General features: G+C 39.2%; 1 protein-coding gene across 5 annotated transcripts in view; it reads left to right on the top strand.

The window, feature by feature from the left end:
* The first annotated feature begins 17093 nt into the window (after positions 1-17093).
* The window catches only part of GABRB2 (gamma-aminobutyric acid type A receptor subunit beta2), a 239303-nt gene continuing 232242 nt past the window's right edge, over positions 17094-24154 (top strand). Inside the window, exons 1-5 of one of the 5 annotated variants that reach the window (XM_059417298.1) lie at positions 17094-17163; positions 18150-18303; positions 19436-19668; positions 19825-19916; positions 20937-21004. In XM_059417298.1, coding sequence (XP_059273281.1) covers positions 19592-19668; positions 19825-19916; positions 20937-21004 — 237 coding nt within the window. In that variant the 5' untranslated portion in view covers positions 17094-17163; positions 18150-18303; positions 19436-19591. Of the gene's footprint in view, positions 17164-17659; positions 18304-18660; positions 18750-19435; positions 19669-19824; positions 19917-20936; positions 21005-24154 lie in introns of those variants that run through there. The other 4 variants (XM_059417296.1, XM_059417300.1, XM_059417301.1 and 1 more) reach the window with 4 other exon arrangements.

Below are 24154 nucleotides of genomic sequence, written 5' to 3'. Positions count from 1 at the left end.
AATAAGACTATCACTTTGAAGTCATCTGACCTCCTCTCCCCTCCACTTGTGTTCTCTTTTGCACGCGTGCTCTCTCTCTCTCAAATAAATAAATAAATAAATAAATAAATAAATAATTCTTTTAGAAAGTGAAATCATCTGACCTTTGTTTGAATTCTGGTTCGGATATTTATTAGCTTTGTCAATTTCCAGGAGCATATTTATGGTTACCTTACTAAGTTGTTACAAGGATTAAAATATGCAAAGTGTCTCACATAATATTCTTGAAAATATGCAACTCATACCTGATGAGAGGAAGAAAACAGCAATATTAAGTCAAAGAGGAAAAATCCGTGGAGAAGGAAAGATTCAAAATTCAGTCATTTATTCAATGCAAATTTTATTTTAGACCTAATATATGTCAGATCTTTTGGTTACTGTGTTAAAGAAGATAGACATAATTTCTTGAAGTCTATGTTTAATGGGAGAAGTCACACAATGAACACGTTTTTAAAAAATTATAGTTCACAAAAGAAGATAGTGAAGAGTTGTAATATGACAGAGAAAGGCTTGACTGGAGTTATAGAAGCAGAGGAGTGGCCAGTCCAAGCCGATTACATGTGACATGATGATGATACCTGAACATGGAACTAGATGTGAAAATCTGGGGAAAGAGTATCCTAGGCAAAGGGCCACAAGGGGAAAGCTCAGAGGCAGGAGCCTGCTTGGTATGGATGGGGAGTGCATATGGAGTATAGTGAAGGAGGGGTGAGTGAGGTGAGGGTCCAGAAGTAATCTGGGCTCTAACACAGAGTGCCTGGAAGACTATGGAGCAAAAGGATCTGTTGGACCTGCTGCACTCCTTCAAGTTGTGCAGAAAACCAGTGCAAGTAAACCACTCAGGAAAGAAAGGGAAGCCTAAGGAATGAGGCAAGGAAAAAGGAGCCTAACTGGAATATAAAATCATGCTTTGTGTGAGTTCTTAGAAGCGTACTTCAGATTTAAGTAAAGGAAATTTGATGTCATAGTTACTTCTTTTTCTTAAAAGGTATATATGGATTGCAAAACAAAATTCACCAAGAATTCTAATGCCTTCTAGGGCTTGGTTCTTCACTTTGGATTCCAATTCCTTTGGGTCAAATCTTAGTGAGAAATTTGGACAAAAGAAGTTGTTAAATGCTAAGTGCATTATAGTCTTCATAGAAAATTCTGCTAAAAATTAAAAGTATTAGGGAAGCACAACTTGTATTTTTAAACAGTCTGTCTGTTTGAACTTCTCAAGAGAACTTATTGCTTCTTCTCTTATTCTCCTATACTTTTTCAGACTCAGAGGCAGATTCAGCAGTTTACATGTCTGAATTCAACATGCATAGAATTAAAATATAGGTGAAAAATGATGTGTATTTCTTTCAAAGCAAGTAGATATTATTTATATAATGGATATTTTCAAAACCATAAAACTCTGTACCTTTGCTTTCTTTAAATCAATTTTCAAGAAAAAACAAAACTTTACATTCCCACTGGGCAGCGCAAGAGTTTCCTTTTCTATACCTCCTGTTTCCTGTGTTGCTGATTTTAGCCATTGTAGTTTTGATTTGTATTTCCCTCAAGATCAGCGATTTTGAGCACCTTTTCATGTGTCTTTAGAGAATGTTTTCTTTAGAGAAATGTCTGTTCATTTCTTCAGCCCATTGTTTAGTCAGATTATCCATTTTAGAAGTGTTGAGTTTTAAAAGCTCTTGATACATTTTGGATACTAACCCTTTATCAGATATGCCATTTGCAAATGTCTTCTTCCATTCCATAATTGCCTTTTAGTTTTGTTGAATGTTTCCTTTACTGTGCAGAAGCTTTTTATTTTGATGTAGTCTCAATAGCTTATTTTTGCTTTTGTTTCCCATTAAAAAAAAAAAAAAGAGTGAAATCTTGCCACTTGCAACAACATTGATGGAGCTAGAAAATATTTTGTAAATGGAATAAGTCAGAGAAAGACAAATGCCATATGACTTCACTCATATAGGGAATTTAACAAAACAAATGAGTAAAAGGGAAAAAAGAGAGAGATTGGCAAACCGAGAAACAGACTCTTAACTATAGAGAAGAAACAGCTGGCTATCAGAGAGGAAGTGGGTGGGGAGACAGATTAAATAAGTGATGGGATTAAGAAGTGCACTTTTGATGAACACTTCTTGTGATAAGTTGTATGGAAATACTGAAACACTATAGTGTACACTATAGTGTGTAATTAATATTACATCATATGTTAACTGGAATAATACTGGAATATTACATCATATGTAGTTAACTGGAATATTATATCATATGTATGTATATATAATATAATATAATACTATTAAATATTATTATATGTAATATTACTGGAAATTACATACGTTAACTGGAATTTGAATAAAAACTTAAAAAAAAAAAAACCTCAGCAAAAAGAAGAAGAAAACAAAACTTTGGAACATCCCTAAATTATTAGGACTTTTTCTTCTATAAGCTTATAGTAGCACCACTTTATAATTTTTTTAGTTTACAGGTGAAATGCCAACATTCTTTGCAATGGTACCCCACATCCATATTCTGCCTTGTTACCTGTGTAGTTTTAGTAAAGATAATTAACTTCTCTAGTCTCTCCTGTATTTTTATGAAGAATAAATAAGCTAACAGATACAGTCTGTGTAACATATTCAACACAAAGTAGGTGTCCCATAAATGCGGATTCATTTCCTTAGTTTGAAAAATTACTGCTGAAGAATCAGGTCCCTTTACATCTTTTATGTTAATGAAAGATTCTCGTGTTAGTAGGTCTTTCTGTGCTGGTTCTGAGTCCAGGTGCTGTTCTGAACATCAGTCACCAACCTGTCCCCCAAGCCCTAATCTCTATCAAGTTTCAGTCCAGGATAAATGTTTCTTTCTCTAACTACCTTGGTGAATGATATCATGGATCTGTTCTTGACCTTGGTAATACAATTTCTTAACATTTGCCCTGTCAATCTTCATTATCATCTGATCCCCATTTGGCAACCTGTATCTTTCTTGATTCACACTACAATCTGAGAATTTTTATACTTTACCTGTTTAGGTTCTCGTACAGGATTTAAGGTAACTACCTAGAGCCAGATTGACCTGAGTTAGAATCTAGAGTGCCTTATTTACCAGTGTTGTGAGCTTGGGCCAGTCCCTTCACTTAAACAATCTTAGTTTCCTCATCTGAAAATTATAGACAGCAAACCCAGCCTCACAGATTAACGTGAAAACTGAGTGAAGTAAAGCATGGTAAGCACAGTACAATTATAGTACAGTAGCTAGTACAATTATATACTCAGGCAATCATTTAATAATGTCAAAGTTAAACACACACACAAACCCACACATATACACAAGAAGAGAAGGAAGTTCATTTAATTTTATTGCAGACTTAGACACTACTAAAAATTATCATGCAAGGAAATTCTGAGCTGTGTAGAATAAGGAATGTATCACCCACTTTTCCTACTTGAAGAATGGTATTAAGTTATAGCCACAATGTCCAAAACCAGATTATTTTAGCCAAGTTCACATGATGTGATTGTCAAATTGTGAGTGACAAAATATTTACCAGGAAAAATAATTTTCTTTAAAAAAAACAAACAAACAGAAATTCATATTGGCTATCCCTATTCCTCTATGATTCAAATCCTATTTATTATTCACTTAAGGAAAATAAATTGAAAAATCCCTCTCTATCCTCCCCTCTTTGGGATATTTCCTTCTTCACCAACTTAAATCAGTATATGAACTTGTTCTATCCAAATGAATCTTTAACTCAGTGGAAAAGTATACACAAATGTATGTTGAGGGAATTTATGTCAATGGGCTTTAAAACAAACAAAAAATATAAAACAGACTGTGCTGACGCAGTATAACACTGTGGATTGTCAGAAGTAAAATTGTCTATCTTCACATTGTCATCCATCATGTTGCCTAAGCAAAATTGCAATCTCAGAGGAAGTGGGAAGGGGATGAGAAGTGAGAAGTGACTTAAAATGATTAGTTCCGCTCCACAGGCGCAGGAGCTGCCGAGTTAAGGACCAAGTCAAGCAGCTGAGTTGTGAATTTGTTTGTGAACTTGTCTGTGATTTGCACTATGAGAGAAAGTGAAGAGAACATGAAACCACATTTTAGAACGGCATGTAATGGTGAAAGGAATAAGTAGACTTTATTTTATTCTTGTTATTTCCTAACAACTTTGTTGAACCTGCAGACACCCACCCCCTCTTCTTCTCTTCCATTCATGCTTCCACATGTGATCCTGTTACTGTTAACCTTGCTACTAAAAACAAACAAACAAAAAAAAACGATGTAGTTACTATGAGTCAGGGATGTAACATTCATTTTCATTATGTCCGTCCTAAATTAGGGAAGTTCACCACTGTGGTTAAAAACACCAACTCTGGAGGTAGATTGGGCTGAATGTGGATTTTAGCTCTGCCATTACTTGCCCTGTGAACTTGGGCAAGTTGTTTAACCTTACTTTTTCTTAATTTCCTCACTTAAAAAAATGTTGAAGATGATGATAGACCTCCCTCATAGGCTACTCAATTCTGTAATTGTGGCATAAAAGCAACCCTGGATAGTATCGAAAACAATGAGCATGACCACATTCCGATAAAACAGGGGGCAAGGCTATATTTGGTTAGTGGTCCACAGTTTGCCAACCTCCTGGTTTAGTTCACAGAATTTTTCATACGGAAGGCACATGAAAGATCACTTAGTCTGACAGCCTTATATTACGTATGAGACAACTAAAAGACAGGAAGAGGCTGTACCTTGTCCACCTCCTCCCCTATCCCCCCCAAAAAATCACACAGCTAGTGTGAAAACAACAAAACTGATTGTTTTTCTTACATAACTCATGATATAATTTTCATCTGCAGCATTCTGAAAATGATGTCGTATTTTTCAGAAACAAAGGTTTTCCCTAGAACGGATTTCATACTTCCCAGTGGTCTTAGGTCCACTCCCCAGAAGCAGACCAAGAAGAAAAAAAGAAACTTTTTGGCAAGTGATAAGCACATAGAGGAAATAAGAAAGGGAAGCAGGGCAAACCGAATAAGGGTGAGATTTCAAGGAAAAGCCAAGGAGGATAAGTTGTCTGATTCTATGAGGAAATGCTAGAGTGTAAGTTGCTTAAGGATTTCTCTATTCTCCACCACATAATCATCAGTTAATGGGCACCGGCAAGGCTGCAAACTCTCCAGCGATCTCAGTGGTACAGAGCTGCTCCAGTCGCCCCAAGGGTCATATACTGAAGAGGATGAATGCAGGTACTGGCAGTAGACATCACTCAAAATAGTGTGTGTGGGGGCAGGAGGGATGTGGGGTTGGGAGGATAAAAATTTAGGTAGAGCTCTAGCATTCTGTTCTGCATAACCTTAATAATAGAGGAAAATAAATAAATAAGCTCGTCTGAAGGTATAGACCAGAAATGTCTCCTGCAAGCTAGATATCTGTTTGAAGTTCTTTTCTTGTTTTTTCTAGAAGAATTCATATGAACTTTGTATTTCACCTTAACTTCTTGATGATTACTTGAGGGTCTTTCCAAATGTATGAGTTTGGTTTGCTCTCTTCAAAAGTTATTTTATGGGGCGCTTGGATGGCTCAGTGGGTTTAGCCTCTGCCTTCACTCAGGTCATGGTCTCAGGGTCCAGGGATCAATCCCTGCAGCAGGCTTTCTACTCAGCAGGGAGCCTGTTTCTCACCCCCAACCCTTGCCTACTTATCATCTCTCTCTCTCTGTCAAATAAATACAATCTTTTTTAAAAAAGGGATTGGGAGGGAGACAAACCATAAGTGACTCTTAATCTCACAAAACAAACTGAGGGTTGCTGGGGGGAGGGGGGTGGGGTTATGGACACTGGGGAGGGTATGTGCTTTGGTGAGTGCTGTGAAGTGTGTAAACCTGGCGATTCACAGACCTGTACCCCTGGGGATAAAAATATATGTTTATAAAAATAAAAATTGAAAAAAAAAAGTTGTTTTATCTGGTGCTCGCTTCAGCAGCACATATACTAAAAAAGTTGTTTTATCTGGTACCGAACTTTTTTAACTTTAAATTTTAGTGTTTGTTTGTTTGTTTTTTAACCATCATTTCCCACTCTGCTTTCTTTCTTTCCTGGTAAAACATCAGTTTTAGTCAAAATAACAACTTAACGGCTTTCTTTTTGCATATCCATTTATACTTCCCTCTCCATATAGAAGGATGGAAGGGGGTAGCTATCTCCTTAGATACCACATGAAAAAAAATGATGAAAAAAAATTAGTAAGCATTCATTTTATTAGTAAGGTCTCTTGCAGTAAATTCTTAAGTGCTTTTTAAATATAATTTTAAAAGAATCTGAGAAAGAAGTTTTCTTCCCTAACTCAATTCCACTTTGCACTAAGATTAAATTGATCTATGATGCCATGTCATTTCTTTCAAATACTTTCCTGTCCCTTTGTACATGGAAATGGCATAAAAGATCCTCTCAAATCACTTGTGCCATTTATATAATATGAGAAGTGTTTTGTTTGTTTTGTTTGTTTTGTTTGCTTTCTTTCTTGGTTAAATCTTACCACATTGTCCCAGAAGTGTTTCGGTTTTTTTCCTTCTCTAATCCTCCTTAATCCATGACTGATCAGTATTGTTTAAGTTTGTCTATGACTGCTGTCATACCACTAGCCCATAGTTAAGTAGCTTGCAAAACCTAAAATGTTTAATACTGGAAAAAGTTTTGCTCATCTTTGATCAAAATGATGTGGCAACTATAACATAGCTAATAAATGAGCAAAGGGTGACTGGAATCCAGGCTATCCTACATCTATGTCCAGAATTTGAAATCCCTGCACTGATATTAACATTCTCTGCATCAAGGCTGACTTTGCCAGCCATTTATCTCTCTAGTCAGACGCTGATTTGCCAGTAAAGAAACTTACCTCGAACTTTCCCATTCCCCATCCTTGCAGGGCCATTTTAAATAGCATCTTTTCTGTAAAGGCTTTCCTATTTGATTCCAACCAGTTGTGTTCTCTTTTTCCTTCCGTCTTCTTGGATTAGGTCCTTCTTGGTCTATGCCTGTCTTGTGACATTAATATTCTACCACTTAAAGTAATCATTTTTGCTATCCTCCTCAGGCTGCTACAATTTAGTTCCTTGAGGGGAGGAGCACTGTCTAATTCATCTTTTTGTTCAACCCAGAACCAAGCACATTTCCACATGCATAGATATGCTCAGTATATTCACTGAATTGGTGAATTAAATTTTGATACCCTACGAATAGAGAAGACCTCGTCTGATGATGTTCAGGTACACCTCACATCTCCTGAATGATCATTCACATTGGTGACTTCTGGTAATTACAGGTACTGAAGAGTTAGAAGGCCCTTGCTGTAGCCTGAACTACGAGAGTTTCTCTTATGGAACTTTGGCAGATTGTTACTGCCCAAATAGTTTAGTCAGAGTTTCCCAAATGTTTGCATATCAGAATCTTTTCATACCACCAACACTATTTTTGCCAAATACATGTACCACCTAATCTGTTATTTTTATTGGTATTTCCTTGAATTTAATCACCTTTAACTTACATAAATGTATTTTAAAGAAAGGTGGTATCACTACCTTTTGTGGAATTTCAGTACTTTTGGCCATAAATGGAATGTAAGCATAACGAAATAGATCAATAATTTGCATCTGAAGACTGACCTTTTATTTAAAATGGTAAGGGAAGTTTAATGGCATGCTGGTGTCAACTGAGACTTTTCTGGCAGCTTTATCAGGATGGAAAGGGAATTGAGCCATGTTGTGATACAATCCTATTTAAATCTCTGTCCATATACTATGCAAAACCATCTCCTGAACCATCCAGTGTCTACATGCAAACTTCTGGATAAAGTGCTTGTTCGAAGCGTACCCACTCCCAAAGTATCCATTGCTTCCTGTTGAATCATCATTGGCTCTGACAGCTAAATCACTCAATCCTAAACTCTCATTAAGATAGTTTGTTTAATAAAAAATAAAATAATCTGATTTAAAAATAGACAAAGGACCTGAAAGAAACATTTTTCAAAGGAAGATACACGAATGGCCAAGAGGTACAGGAAAAAGTCCTTGACACCCCTCATCATTAGCAAAGTGCAAATCAAGACCACAATGAGGCAATAACTTATACCTGTTAGAAGGGCATCAACAAAACCAAACACATTTAACACATCAACAAAAACACACAAAAAAGACAAATGCTGGTAAGGATGTAAAGGAAAGGGTATCCTTTTGCACTGTTGATGGGATTGTAAACTGGTACAGCCACTTTGTAAAACAGTAAGCATTTTCCTCAAAAAACAAAAAGTAGGATTATCATGTCATACAGCAACTCTGCTTTTAGGAATAAATGCAAAGGAAACATGAACCCCTCTATCAAAGAGATCTCTCCACCCCCATGCTCATAACGGCATTACTTACAATAGCCAAGACATGGAAACAAACTGAGTGTACACTAATGGATGAATGGATGAAGAAAGTGTGGTGCATATACCCAGTGGAATAAAAAAAAAAAAAAAAAAAGGCAATCCTGCCTTTTGTGAACACATGATGGAAACTGAGAGACTTCAGTGCTGAGTGAAATAAGTCAGACAAAGACGAATACTGCATGACCTCACTTACATGTGAAATCTAAAAAATAAATAAACAAACAAACTCAGAGAGAAAATATATCAGAGTTGTGGGTACCAGAGGTGGAAGGTGGATGGAGGGAGAATTTGAGGGAGGTGGTCCAAAGGTGCAATCATCCAGCTGCAAGATGAAGTGTTAGAGAGGTACAACAGTATGACTGTAGTTAATACTGCTGTATGGCATATCTGAAGATTGTTACAAAGTAAATTCTGGGGCACCTGAGTGGCTTGGTCCATTAAGCCTCTGCCTTCAGCTCAGTTCATGATCCCTAGGTCCTGAAAATGAGCCCTGATTTGGGCTTCCTGCTCAGTTTGGGGATGGCTTCTCCCTCTCCCTCTGCCCTTTCACTCTGTTCGTGCTTGCTCTCTCATGCTCTCTCAAATAAATAAATAAAATCTTAAAAAAAAAAGTAGATGCTGAGTTGTCATCACAAGAAAAATGCTTTTTCCCCCCCTTTTTTTTGTTTTTGTTTTTTATCTGTATGAGATAATTGATGTAACTAAACTTATTGTGGTAATCATTTCATAATACCTGTAAGTCAAATCATTAAGCTATAAACCTTAAACATATACAGTCTTATATCAATTACATCTCAAGAAAACTGGATATTTTTTTTAAAAAGATAAATTACAGTGAAAAGAATGACATTGGTAAAAATTGTCCGTTGGGCTTTCTAGCCTGAAAAGAATTGTCTTTATTTTTTAGAGCAATTTTTTGTGCTCTAGGCCACCACATAACACATCCCTCAGTAGAAACACTTCTTTCACAGCTCTTAATAATTTATTTGAAACCAAAAGCAAATTCATTTTCTCAGGAACTAGGAACAAAACGTGTCTTCATGGCAGTTGTAATATGGGAGAATTATGTTAAAACATGGAAGAAAACAGTGGTTGTTATCACCTGCTCTTAAGGTTTCCAATTAACGAAAATCTTCACTCCAACAGACTTTGACTAGTTCTGCATTCTTCCTTTTCCGCAGGAAAGATTTCTTAATCACAAAACCTTTGACACTTCCATAATATTGTGAAGTGGAGATAATATTAGAACTTACTTCATAGTATTTTGTGAAAATTAGTGAGGTGTAGAGAGGTGAGAATATAAGTATCAGGAAAGGTCATTTGGTATCCACAATGACTTATGTGTCATAGTTAAATACCAAACAAAGGTATATTTTATTATTAAGAAATATTGCATATTAACCATAATTAAACTATTCTATGAGTATTAATATGAGCTCTTTTAAAAAATATTTTATTTATTTATTCAAATGAGAAAGAGAGAAAGTGAGTGAGGGGAGGGATATAGGGAGAAGCAGACTCCCTGCTCAGCACGGAGCTTGATATGGGGACCCTGGGATCATGACCTCAGTCAAAGGCAGAGGCTTCATGGAGGGAGCCACCCAGGTGCCCCAGGAGGTCTTCTATTTTTTTTAAAGATAATATATATTTTATGACTTTTTAGATGATACAGTTTCTTTTTTTTTTTAAGACTTTATTTATTTATTTGAGAGAGAGACAGTGAAAGAGAGCAAGAGAGGGGAGAAGGTCAGAGGGAGAAGCAGACTCCCTGTGGAGCTGGGAGCTCTATGTAGGATTCCATCCCAGGACTCCAGGATCATGACCTGAGCTGAAGGCAGTTGCTTAACCAACTAAGCCACCCAGGTTCCCAGTCTAACTAAATGGTTAGACAGCAAAACTGTTGTGGAATTCATTCAAAACATATTGATAAGGTCTTACCATGTATAAGTGGAGCTAATTCAATTGTTTGACATTAATACTACAATATTTGTAACAATAGGTCCCAGTTACTCAAATATAAACTTATTGAGGACCTTTATTCCTAGTCATTCTTGTTCATAATTTATTAAATTTTTATGTCAGTTCCTGTATGTATTTACTTATGTTTATTCAGTCACAGCATGATTTTTTTTTAAAGATTTTATTTATTTGACAGAGAGAGAGAGAGCGAGAGAGATCACAAGTAAGCAGAGAGACAGGCAGAGAGAGAGAGAGGGAAGCAGGCTCCCTGCTGAGCAGAAAGCCCGATGTGGGGCTCGATCCCAGGACTCTGAGATCATGACCTGAGCCAATGGCAGAGGTTTAACCCACTGAGCCACACAGGCGCCCCCAGCATGATTGTTTTTAAACAGTTTTCAAGGTGATTGTTTCACACATGACTATGGGAGCTGCTAAAATGTAATCCTTCACCCTTAACATGAATCTGAGAGATCAGATGTCCTCGACTGACTCATTCATCCTTATTGGCCAGCTGCAGGGACATTCATGTAACATAGATATGGTAAATTTAGGTTCTTCTTCTAGTCATATTCAAGTTCCCATGTTATAATTTCTATATCAAAACATATGGTTAGTCATAACACCTATTCCACCTATAGTCGACATTTGTGACTTTATCTGTTCAGCATCTTCCTCTTTCTGGTAATAGCACTTCAATAACCTGACTTTGGGTCATTGTTTCTCAACCATTCATAGTCCACATAGTTTGGATTTGGGTCATCCCAACTTCAGGACCAGGAGTGATTGCAGGCTCAGCAATTAGCGTAAGTGATAGGTTGAAAATAGGAGTGGGATCCAAGCACCCCCCAGTGTCCTATCATGTAGTTTGGTGGAGTAATAAAATTGCTAATCCTCTCAATGTTGTTGAACTGGAGTAACTGATGGTTATCTTTGGGAGACAGCCCCAGATTGAAGCCAACTTTCAACAAACAGATGAAATGAGAAACTTTAAGCATTTTGAATCTACCTGTACTGAGTTGAACACCCTTGACTTATTCAGTTACATAACCTATTATTAACTTACATTTACTAGTCTGAGTTTGGTTTCTGTCCCTTTCAAGCCCAAGAGCATTGGATAATTACTTCACAGAATTAAATGAGTAATTGTTGATGTTCGTCACAGAATAAGCAAGCTAGTAAACAAGTAATACTAATAGGTATTCACTATGAATAATAATTGGAATTTTAATTTATCAATTACTGAATGTCTCATACAAGGTAAGTAAATGCAGTGAGCGTGGAGAATAATAAAAGAAGAATACAAGTCCCTCATGGAATTAACAAATAGAGATGTTTTCAGAGTGAATTTAAAGAAAAAAAAAACAAAAAAGCAAGGCTCTACAATTGGCTTTAGATGCACAGAAGTAGGAAGAGACTAACCTTTTAAGACTTTCATATGCCCAAGTCCTCTAATTTTTGGAGGCCCCTTGATATAGTATATAAAACATATTAAAATGCACATTTCCCATACGAAATTTAAATTTTATAATTACAGACACAATATTACATTTTCTAGATATTTAATTAAACATTAATTAATTTCAGCATTGTAGTTTTCTAATTTGGAACCAATATGTACTTCTTTTTTCAAGATTTCTACATTCTTTATAGGCCCTCAAAAAGCTTGTAAACCGTAGGTTCTCTCAGGCATCTACTGGATAGATAATCCTTGCAGAGGAGCATCAGGAGAAACCTTGGAGTATGTGACCCACATTCTGGAAAGCTTCATTTCACAAGTCAGATTACCTCTCACTGGCCATCTCTCAAAGTTATTCCTAAGTAACCAACTTGAGAGCAATTTTGAAAAGTTACTCTTTGGGACCTGCGGTGTCACTGCTTACATCAGTTTTGCTCCTTTACTTATATTGATGAAACTCAGCTTTCCTCCTCCTTCAGGTTTTGAGCCGTAGTTGGTAAAAAGGTAAGGGATGTGGTGTTTTGTTACTACTGAGCCTGTGAGTGTAATTTGTCTCCTTGTGTGGCATTAGAGCTAACATAATTTCCTCATCTCACAATTTTACCTCCATTTGGAGCATCAGTAACTTCATTTTGTACTTTAAGGCACACCTTTTCTGCATTCTTGAAGATCGATTAATTTGAGGTGGTGCTAAAAGGTATAAAGGACTAAAGAATATTAAAGGGAAAAGAACTTTCAAAAAGCTTCTAGTACTCAAACTCTTAAAATTTCCTGTTGGTCATTTGATTGTTAAATCAAATCTCCATTAGAGGCAGAGATCCTTTCTTTTGACTAAGATTTTATTTCTGTTGTATTAATTCACTAGATGAGACAAGCTGAGAACTAACTGCAAAGTAAACAAATCCACAGAAGTTTTATTTATAAAGTCGCATAGTTATTAAGAAGGTCTGAGTCCTTCAAATTTTTCTTATAATTTGTATAATCTTATAGCACTTAATTTTTGCTTCTATTTCCTCATATAAGGAAAGATTATAATAATAACATTTCATAGAAACATTATAAGGATTTAATGTTATTACATGTAAAACATATGAAACAGTATCTGACACATTAGTATTTCATTATTATTATTATATGCTAATTTTTAGTTAAATAATTTAAATTGACTTTTATGTCATCAAACTTACTATGACCAAGAATTACATAAAAATGCAGGTTTAATGTTAGTGTTAAACTGCTGGAGGAGAAACAGGCAGGACTCAGTGAACATAGAATTTACATAGAATAAGATAACAGTGAGCCATAAGCCCATGGTTTGGAATTTGTAGTAATTTAGGAGAAATTTTATTTCTCAGACACTGTGAAAGCAAAGGTTTGCCAGACAAATAAATAAAGGGTATTTTTGACTAGCATAAGAGAAAAATATTTGATAAAATTTAAACTACTCTATGATCTTTTTGCATAGAAAAATAAGTTAAGGTGCATTAATGTGTAAGATGCATAGAGAGGTTATTTAAAAATGGTTCTTATTTGTATATTATACTAGGTCCAGGAAGCCATATGCTTGAAAACATGTTATTAGTAATTGGATAAATTTATGCTGTTGTAGGTCCTGAAAGTAATAAATGTATATTTTCTTCCCACATAATATTTCTGACTTTTTCCCTACTCTTCAGTATTACTGAAATTTCTAAACATTAATTTAAAAGAACTCAATCAATATTTAAAGCTAAGAGATCCTTTATTCATTAAAAAAAAAAAGGTACAAATATTTAAATGACTTTGCAAAACACATAACCCACGTTCCATAAGACTTTCCTCAAAATCATCATTGCTGATGATTTGCCACCAGCAGCAGGTTAGTGAAAATGACTTAGCATCTGTGGTTATATTCTATACTTGTTCATCATGAGATAAAAGGCTATGATATAGAATGTCACATTACCCCCAACCAACCGAATCATGTTAGTTTGTGGGGAAGGAATGAGGGTAGCAGAAGGACAGAGTGAATTACCTTTTGAATTTTATACCATAGGCATATAAGGTCTATTCCAAAATTAATGAGGAAATTAATTTAGTTGAGAAGTTTTTATCAGGATATTCTCTTTCCTTAGCTTCCATAATCACAGTAGTTTTCCTCTTACCTTTTGGACCAGTCCTAATTTGGTTCTTCGGATGGCTGTAATTGTCCTTTACCAGAAAATTCTCTTCTAGATCCTCTAGTTTTCTCATTCTGTTCATCCTTCTGAGAAAAGTCTCATATGCTCTTATGACTTAAGTTATTTACATCATCAGGATCTTCACGAATACACTCATTCATTAAAACATAGGTATTAAGTGTCCACTATGGACACTAGGTACTGCAATACAGTGATGAGTAAAGCAGACAAAAATCTCTATTTTTAACTTTTATTCAATGCAGTAAGATAGAAATAAAATGGGTAAAATATAAGATGATTGTAATATGTTCTAAAGAGACAAATCAAAGCAGAAAAGAGAAATAAAATTGTTAGAATGGAACACAGAAATTTTGTGTTGGTCCCGCCTCCCTCCTCACTTCTGAGCTGAAGCGGAGGTTCAGAAGCACATGGATCAAAACATGTGGTGCACCTTGGATGGCTAGCAGTTTCATGACCGAAACTGAGTGTATTATCACCAGGAGCTTCTACCAGCACTACTGAATTGCTCAAAGAAGAAGTGTATGAATTATCTTTGGATACTTCTCTCTCATTCCCCATATTCTACCCATCACAAAGTTCAGTCAGGTATCACATGATTCTGGTCACTTCTCTCCATCTTCATTGTCACTATGCAGGTCAGCATCAACTCTCATCTGGATTCCTGCAATAATAGATCCCCCTATAGCTACTACCATCTTACTTCCAATGTCATTAAAACTCATCTTATCAGTCCTCTATCTCCACAGATCAATGGTCCCAAATTGCTACTAAGAAGCTCTCCAAGGGCATTAATCTGAGGGCCACTCTTACTCTTCTCCTCTAGTCTTATTTTTTTTAATATTTTATTTATTTACTCGAGAGAGAGAGTGAAAGATAGAGAGTATGAGAGGGGGAGGATCAGAGGGAGAAGCAGACTTTCCACTGAGGGGGGAGCCCAACTCTCAGGTCTTGATCCCAGGACTCTGAGATCATGACTTGAGCTGAAGGCAGAAGTTTAACCAACTGAGCTACCCAGATGTCCTTCTTTTCCTCTAGTCTTATAGTTCTTCCTTCATTCTTCATTTATGCCATCTTCTCTTGGTCCAGAATATTTGCATATGCTATTCCTTCTTCCTGGAACGCTCTTCCCCCAACTCTTCATTAGGCTAACCCATCTTTCAAATCTCAATTGATGCACTAATTTAACCAGCAAATTTTATCTAATACCTCAAACTGATTTATTTGTACCAATTATGAATTCCATAATATCCTATCTTTCCCGCTTTATGATACACACTATACATTATTACTTCTATAATGGCTCTACCCATACTACAGTGTAAGCTCCAAAAAGATAAGGAGTATGTTTGCCTTTTCAACACATCATCCCCAATGTTTGTCAAATAATGTTTAACATAGAGTAGGTGCCTAATACATATTTACCGAATAAATGAATAAATATTATAGTAAAGACTAAGGAAGGACAGATGGTGACTGGTTTTATCTGGAATTTGTGTGCTTCATACTCAGAGATGATTTTGAATCATGATCTCTTCATAATACTTACATTTTGCCTTCTTGCTATGCTTCTGGGATCATGGAGGATGCTCTCCAGCAACTAATACATCTCGATTCCAGCAGTGTCCTCCTTGCACATTATTTTCCCAACTTTCACATTATTAGGCTGTGTTATCAGTTCCAGAGAGAAGTTCTCGTGTTGATTCTGCTGTACAACAAGACTCACTTTAGATATAAGTTGATCTCAGATGTTATAAGTAGTGGGAATATCTTTTTGGTTATATTAGTAGTATCTATTGGTAAGAGATATCCCTGAGATGTTACCACATAAAGAAAATATTCTTTTATTGTTTCTCTTTAGATTGCCTTTAATACATTGACTTCTTAACCCTATCTTAGTTCCCTTGAAATGTCAGCTCCTCTCTTCTTAAGCCAGTCTATCATCATCACCTTAAATTTACGTCCACTCAGTCTTTATACATTAATGTTATTAAAACTTGTTTGTTGTCCTGTCCACTCATTATGCTTTATTCATTAAAATTTGTTAATATTTGTTAACTTCATGCTAAATGCTACAAATATATTTACATCATTCTATAATCAAATGAAGAAGGTACAATTATCATTCCCATTTTTACAGAAGAATGAAATGTGGCTTAGACAGGTATACTGACCTATGGAAGTTACAAAGATACTAAGTATTCAAACTGGGATTTGAACCCAAATGAAGTTCTGCCTCCAGTTCCTTTGAAACTCACAGTTTGCATTGTGCTATTGTTTTACTTGCTGAGATGCAGTTACTTTGATTTTAACTCTTTGACCTCGCCTCCCTTATTTTTCTGTATAAGACTAGTCTTCCACAAGTACTTGTTTAATTGTTCACTGGGCTATTTTTATTACCAGTGGATGACAATATTTTTGGTATTGTTCTGTTAACTAAATATTCTTCTTTCAACCCAAACTGAAGGGAGGCTGGATGTGCAGAAAGTGAAACATGGATAACTAATGGTCAGAAGGAAAAATCCTGTTTTGGAGTGCTTTCCAGAAAAAGACAAGTTTCCTAGGTTTTCACCAGTTAATTACCTGGGGTTCAAACTGATTTAGGACTCCTCTGGATATAATGCTGGTAGACTAAACTTTGTTTTCTCTTGAATATGTTAGCTTGTGTAAAAGATTCCCACTGTATAGAAGTGTAAGAAGAGGAAAACTGGCAATTTTTCTCTGCCATGGATCTATATTTCGTCCTTGAAACTCTCAACCGGAATAATTACAGATGGGAGAGTTAAGGATTTCATCTCTCTTCTCTCTCCTTCAGTCTCCCAGTCTGCCCCTCAGCGGACTCCTTGAGCCTGGAGCTCCGCAGAACGCCAGGCTGTAGAACCGCAAGGTTTATGGCGTTGTTTTACCTGCCTCACATTCAGAAACTCCCTTAGTGAAGGCACAGAGCTCTCTCTGCTCGCGTTCCCTCACAGGGGAGCTGTCGGATTCCCTCCTCGAAGCCCTCCCGCCTCCACCCTCGCCTAGGAATCATTCCCCAGAGCCGCCCCAGGAAGACCCTCTGACCTAGGCGGGGTGCGGGCCAGGGAGGGAGGCGATCAAGAGGTAAATGGGTCAGGAGCTTGGCTGGGACCAGGACCCCGAGGAGTCCCGGGTGCTGCGGGGACTGTCAGCCTTCGGAGCGCCGCGGGCCCACTACGGCGGGAGCCTCCCCTCGGTTCAGACTTGGGCCAGGCAAGCCTGGAACCTGGCGCTCCGGCTCCTCCCGGAGCCGCCGACGGCTCGGCGGGCCCCGGGAGCTCTGCGGCAGCTGAGAGCCGGCAGCCGGCATGGTCTCGGACTTAGGGGCCAAGAAGGCTGTCTAGTCTTGGTTAGGGACACTGGCTTTGGAGTTCAATTCGGGTTCCGCCTCTAGCCTACTAGGTGACCTTGGCCAAGTCGCTTCGCTTCAGCGCACCAGCTTCTAAATCCCTATGAGGGAACTGAGGTGATGGCTAAATCCTGGGACAGTTGTAAGAATTAATCAAGCACTCCTGGCAAGTAGTAGGCGCTCAGTTAATGGGGAGCAATGATCAGCAATAGGAGTTAGAAGCGAAAATTGCTCTGGGTCCCGAACGTAGGTTTGGGCTCTGGCTTTTCCCGTTCCTCACCGAGGAGTGGGGGAAGGGGCAGCGGCATCACCTGCCCTACATCCCCTCCTCCCTCCTCCCTCGTTCCGAGATAACTCGGAGTACCGGGAGAGGAAGGCGTCCTGGCTTCGGGCTCCCTCGCACACCCAGAACCCCCAGCCTTGTAGCCGCTGCTGGCCCCCGCGGCACGTCTCTCTCCCTCGAGCTGAGGAAACATTTCGGCCGTGAATTGAGTATTTCGCTCCCTCTCCAACCGCCGAGCTCACTCGCTGCCTCCTCCGGGTTCCGGTGGCATTGGGGAGCCGGGCAAAGGCTCGGGCGGCAGGGAAGAGGCAGCATCGGGGTCTCAAGAGTGTCTCCCGGCACTGGCGAGGCGAGCGAGGGCGAGGTGAGCGGAGAGAGAGGGAGAACGCCGGGCCCCCAGGCGTCCCTAGGCCCCTTCCTCATTTTGCTGCCTTCTAGGGACCGCTCTGGCTTTTGCCACCCGGAGCCACACTCAGCCCCAGAACAGCCAGGTGTCCCTTAGCCGCCACTCGCCCTCTCCGGCTGGGACAGAGCTCCGGGGGGCACCGGCTCCGCCCGCGGCAGGAGTGGGCGGCCAGCGCAGGCCCGGGAGGTAAGTAGGCGCGGGAGGCGGGTTGGGAGAGTGCCTGCACGTGCGCGCGCCTGTGCGCGTGCTAGGAGGGGGCGTGGGGGGGGGTCCGCCAGGGGTGCCCCCCCAGGGCCACCTGCCCTTGCAGCACCGTTTCGCCGCTCCAGCCCTCTCGCCCCCGGCACCCAGGGTCTGGCTCTAGCCATCCGCGTTCCCCACGCTCACAAGTCCCATCACCCCCTCATCCAAAACCCACCCTCCCCACTAATAATTTCCCAATGCAGAATCAGACCGAAACCTGGAGAGACAGCTTTGCCTTTCTGCTCCCCTCGCCCCCCCCCCCCACCTCCTTCTATAAATAATCCGGACTAGCGGGTCAGGCACGTCACACGGCAAGAAACCGGGACCCCGAGGTTTTCTTCTCTGGGAATAGGGGGCAAAGGGTGAGGAGGAGGAGAAAGAAACCGCTCGTGAGTAGTGAAGAAAAGCTTGCTCCTTGACTCCTAGAAGAGACCAGGCATCATTTTATTCTTCCTTTCTTTTTCTTTTTCTATTTTTCCGTTTCTTTCTTATTCTCTACTCCCCTTCCCTCCCCCTCCCCCCCCCCCCCCCCCCCCCCCCCCCCCCGCCCCAAATCCGACGGATTGCTCAGCACTTCTCCCATTGGTTTCTTTCTTCCCTCCCCCTTGGACTGCTGCACCCACCGTCCCTCCCCCCCCATCCTCACCGCACAACACCCATCTCCAGCACAAATCTCGCCCCACGCAGGGGATGCTATTCGCCAGGAAATAAAGTTCAAACTACTCTCCTCTTAGGCTTGCTGATACCAGAAGTGGGCTCCCAGGCAACCCATTTCCACTAGCAGTCCACACCTGCTGTCTTTTAAATTCCCTGTCTGGTTTTGCATATTTAAGAGGAAACACACAAACACGCCCCAAAAACCCGTGAGGTACAAAACTGCCTCCAGGAACTACCAAAACTTACCAGAGGCTCTAGTTGTTTTGTCTTAACGAAAGGAAAACAAAGATTTTACTCTGGGTCCTCCTTGGGGTGACTTTCTTATATTATTCAAATATGTATATGTTTTATATATATATATGTTTTTCCTTTTTCCCCTTTAATTTTTTTTTTTTTTTTTTTTTTTTTTTCCCCTTAGCAAGAAAATCTGCTCGGTCCCAGGCAGCCGCTGCTGCCCCTTTGATGTTTTGGTACACCGTGCGCATGCGCCTCACATTAGAATTACTGCACTGGGCAGACTAAGTTGGATCTCCTCTCTTCAGTGAAACCCTCAATCCCATCAAAAACTAAAGGGATGTGGAGAGTCCGGAAAAAGGGCTACTTTGGGATTTGGTCATTCCCCTTAATAATCGCCGCTGTCTGTGCGCAGAGGTAAGTGTGCCCAGCATTTCTCCTTTTCATTTCACTTTGAAGGGCTCTGTCTGCATACCTCTGTGAGCAGGGATCTGTAGTGAGGATCAGATAAATGCTGAAGACGATGTGCCTGCTGCCTTATTGATGCCTGTTTATTGTCTTTTCTTTCCTTAGTGTCAATGACCCTAGTAATATGTCGCTGGTTAAAGAGACAGTGGATAGACTCCTGAAAGGCTATGACATTCGTCTGAGACCAGATTTTGGAGGTAATGGGGTTGCCTTGGAAATAAGAAACAGCCCAGCTATAGCCTAAGCTGTCTTGTGAGCTTTGTGCGCGCTGTGTCTTCCCTCTCCCTCATTGTTGGCCGCATGTGGTATAGCGAAATGTGTCTCTCCGTTACCATATCGACAAAGTGATCCAAACTTAAGCCGATTTGTTGCTATCCAGCACTCTGATGGTCTTTCAGTGAGACCCTCTTAGAGTGTATAGGTGACTGCTGTTCTTAAGCTTCACTGCTGAAATCTTTTGCTTCACTGTCTTTGCTTCATTAAGATACAACCCTTTTAAGTTTAGCTAATTGTGTGCCCAGAGAACCTGGCTTACTGGAGGCCATCGTGAACATTTTTGAGAACAAAATGTGCAGGCAATTGGTTGAAAAGTGACATTAATCCCCTGTGCCCGCCTACTTTGGAAGAGTTCTGGCAATGGTTTAAAGTGGCTGGTATCTGGATATTATCCAGACCTGGAAGCACCACTGTGTGGGGCGGGGGTGGGGGGGTGGGGAGGGAAGTGGTTGGGGAGGGCTAAAAGGCAGGGAGGGTAAGTGGAGAAGGGCTAGGTACCTCTTGCTGCAGCCTTAGATACACTGATATGCCCATTTAATTTTGCTTTAGATTCTTCCGAAACTCAAAGAGTTAAAACCTGCGCACGGAAGGGGGGCGGGAAAGAATGAGGAGGAGGGGGTTTTAGTGCAATATATAAAAATTCCCTCAGGCTAGACTGGTTCCTCTGACTTCTGTGAGTTGTGTTTTCTCATACTGAGACATCTACATATGTAGATAGAATTGGAATCCCTCTTACAGGAGGGCACGTGTGTACACGTTCCATAGAGCATTTCCTAGAGGAGTGCCTGGCACTCCTTTTAAAAAGGAGCAGAGAAGTGAAGAATATAAGGGTGAGCAGTGGGGGAGGCATTTGGGGCAGAATACCCCATGCCCAGGGAAAGCTCTTGCTGAGAATGAATGAAGTTCTCAGAAATCACGTGGCTGGCTATCTTGGTTCACAGGTCCCCCTGTGGCTGTGGGAATGAACATTGACATCGCCAGCATTGATATGGTTTCCGAAGTTAATATGGTGAGTACTGAGGTTCATGGTTTTATCTCCGCAGACCTTTATTTGGGGACAGTAAGTGGAAAGGAGCCGGTTGGTGGGGATGGTGTATGCATGAGTATATGTATGAAGTGGGGCTGAGGGCTGGGGATTTTGCTTTGAAGCCCACTGTGTTTGAGGTTTCAAAGCCATCGTTTTTTGGTCCCTAAGGATTTTTCCTACCTGGTTTGGATACCTGGGAATTGTTACAGAGCAAGTAAAATGCATCATAATTCACGTACAAAACACAGCCACATGCAGAAGATCCCTTGCAGAAGCCACATTTCTTAAGGTTTAGTGGGAAACGAGATTCATCAAGGATTTTCTGAGTTTGGGGTGGGGTCAGGAAAAGAGGGAAGGGTTTTGATTTGATATTGCACAGGGAATATAACTATAAACTAAATGGTTACAAAGAGGCTGACTAAATGACCCTGGGATACTGATGTCCACTTGTTGCTTTCAGAGATGGTTTCTTTACAGCTGATGGCAATCTCCTCCTCCTACAATTGTTCACCAGCTCTTTTAAAGTCTGCTGCCCACCAAAATAAATTACAAAAATTGGTCACCCTGTTTTCTAAAAGCAAGCTCAGACCCATGTGCCCTAGCTAGTCACTTCTGCAAGGTTTTTCACTGTATATCCTAAGGTCGTACATTTTATGGGCAACTGCACTTTTTATTGGCTACCTTGTTGGACTTGGGGCAAATGCTAAGATAAAAAGCCTCCGTGTTCCCAAACAGGGACACTTGTGGGGGGTTTGCTTCATGCAGGAGCGCCCCCTGCTGCCTACCTTGGGTCACTACAGACGTACCAAACAATGACAAGTGTCCCAGATACCCCAGATTGCTTGGGCTGCTACTTGTCTTTCCAGTGACTTTTCTACTCTGTGTCTTTGAAGTTTTCTCCTTTGGAAAAGTCTCTCTAGAAAGGCCACACCTGAATGTAAGATGCGAGTGTTACTTTCAATCCTGAACGTACACAGAACATTTCAGAAGATCGTGTTGTGGCATGGTTCTTCCTAGAAATGAAATGAACTATTTAAATCAGAGGATGTTGTGTGTAAAGTTTTCTGCAAAAACAATTCTAAGCCAGCCATCAGGACTTGAAAGTTAAGACACTTACTAATTAACTCAAGAGAGCCAAAGTGCTAGGTAGTGGATAGGCTCTCAACATTATGCAAATTTTCATATCTCAGAATTCAAATAGAGAGCAAGTCAAATCACCAGCCTTATCCCTATACACTCTCCAAAGACAGTTGATAATCCTGAGGTATCACAAGGTTATAAAACATCTCACGACTACTCCAAGGAATATTCAACAGTTTCAGCCATGTTTTAATGTTTGTCTTCTTCTATTCTACTTATTGGTAAGGTTTTTGATATATAAGATACAAACACAGACTGAGACAGTATTGGGTCATTCAGAACTACAGATTTCCCACACGTTATGAAAATCCCCTGTTGTCTAGAGAATATGTCATCCTTGGGAAACTAATCTCTCAGATATACAAATATTCACTTTTGTGGGATTATGGAGGTCTTTCATTGGTTTAAATTTGGAGTTTTACCATAACCATTACCATTTGCCAACAAGAGTGAAGCAAAAAAAAAAAAAAAAAAAAAAAAAAAGAGTAAAGTAAAAAAATGTCCTAAAATGAGTACCTCCCAAGTCCCAAACATTTTAATCTAAATTGTGTTGCTAGAAACAGAGTGATTAGAAATCAGGTATTGTTCTGTGTCCTACATATAGTCAAATTAGACTCCTTTTGATTTATTATTATTTTTTTTACATAACAACATCACAAAATGGTATTCTATGGAAAAATTAGGAAACAGAGTCCAAACAGAGTCCAAATGATGAGAAGATTAGAAGTTGCTGTGATAGGTCAACTAGGAACTTAGATGTGTTATATCACCCAAATGTTTAGAGTAGCGTTTTTTTTTTTTTTTTTTCTTAAGTTTTGTTCACCTTTTACCTGCATGCAGCATTTTGGAAAGGCATCTGAACTGGACACAATGCCAAGACCTGCTAGTCAAAATATAGACACCAGCTAAGGCAAGGTGTCATCTCTTAAAGCTATTTACTGTTGCTGAAAAATCATGGGATGTTGAAAGTGCAAAAACAAATGTCAGGTTGTAAATAGGCCAGTACTGCAGCATTAATGATTAGAACCAAGTGTCAAAAATCCCATACCAGATTCCTTTCTTAGCCTACTGCTAACACATGTAGACTTGTCCAGACGTATTTTTACTTGTTGAAAAATTAACACATTTCAGCTAACAGTCAGAGTGACTTTAAATTAATCCTTCAAAAAAAAATTTTGCAGGATATTTTATTTTTAGATATGCTTATTTGATTTGAAGCAACAGATGGGAAATTTCATCACTGGTGTGTAAAAAAAAAAAAAAGAAGAAGATGTTCATGGCATATTGTCCTCTGTATACAGGTTTAAAAGTATTAGTATCTTTTTGATCATTTTTAGTTCTGAAAGAATGACTGATTATTTAAATAAAACCTCAAAATTAATTAACATGCATGTTATGTTTTGTGACATGCAACCTCTAGTAATTGTAACTTCCTTTTACTATAGCAAATAGTATATTTGAGGGATGGTAGACACTGTGTCATATAGATTGTCAAAGACTCATTTGTACTGAAGGAAAAGACCCATGTCAATTTGATGCTCCTAGTAAATCACAATAATAATAATATCTGAACCAAGTCAGGAGTTTTGAATTCTTGTTCTGCTTCTGCTGCTCAGTCATCCTGAGGGAATTCAAAGACAGATGAAGCTCAATTTCCTCACCTGTTGGAGGGGAGGAATAGTCCCATTTTACTTAGTGACAATTAGAATTAATAAAACAACATATGTGAAGGTATTGATGTTCTATGAACATAACTTATGTGGAAGACGGAATAACAGGCTATCACTCAAGAAACTGTCTACTCTAACTGTGCGTTTAATGTACTTGGGTCAATAATTTATATTACCAGGTCTCAATTTTCTTTATGTTTGAAATTAGGGGGGACATGTTAAATTGACTTCCAACCCACAGTTATATGTGTTGCTGGTTTGGTTTAGTGTAATAGCTCTGTTGAGTACAAAGAAGTTCCTGGAAAACTTGGAAATCCAGCAT

This window comes from Mustela nigripes, chromosome 12 (assembly GCF_022355385.1).
Source record: "Mustela nigripes isolate SB6536 chromosome 12, MUSNIG.SB6536, whole genome shotgun sequence".
NCBI lineage: Eukaryota > Metazoa > Chordata > Mammalia > Carnivora > Mustelidae > Mustela > Mustela nigripes.
The sequence above is the reverse complement of the archived record's forward strand: the minus strand, read 5'-3'. Positions and strand labels throughout refer to the sequence as shown.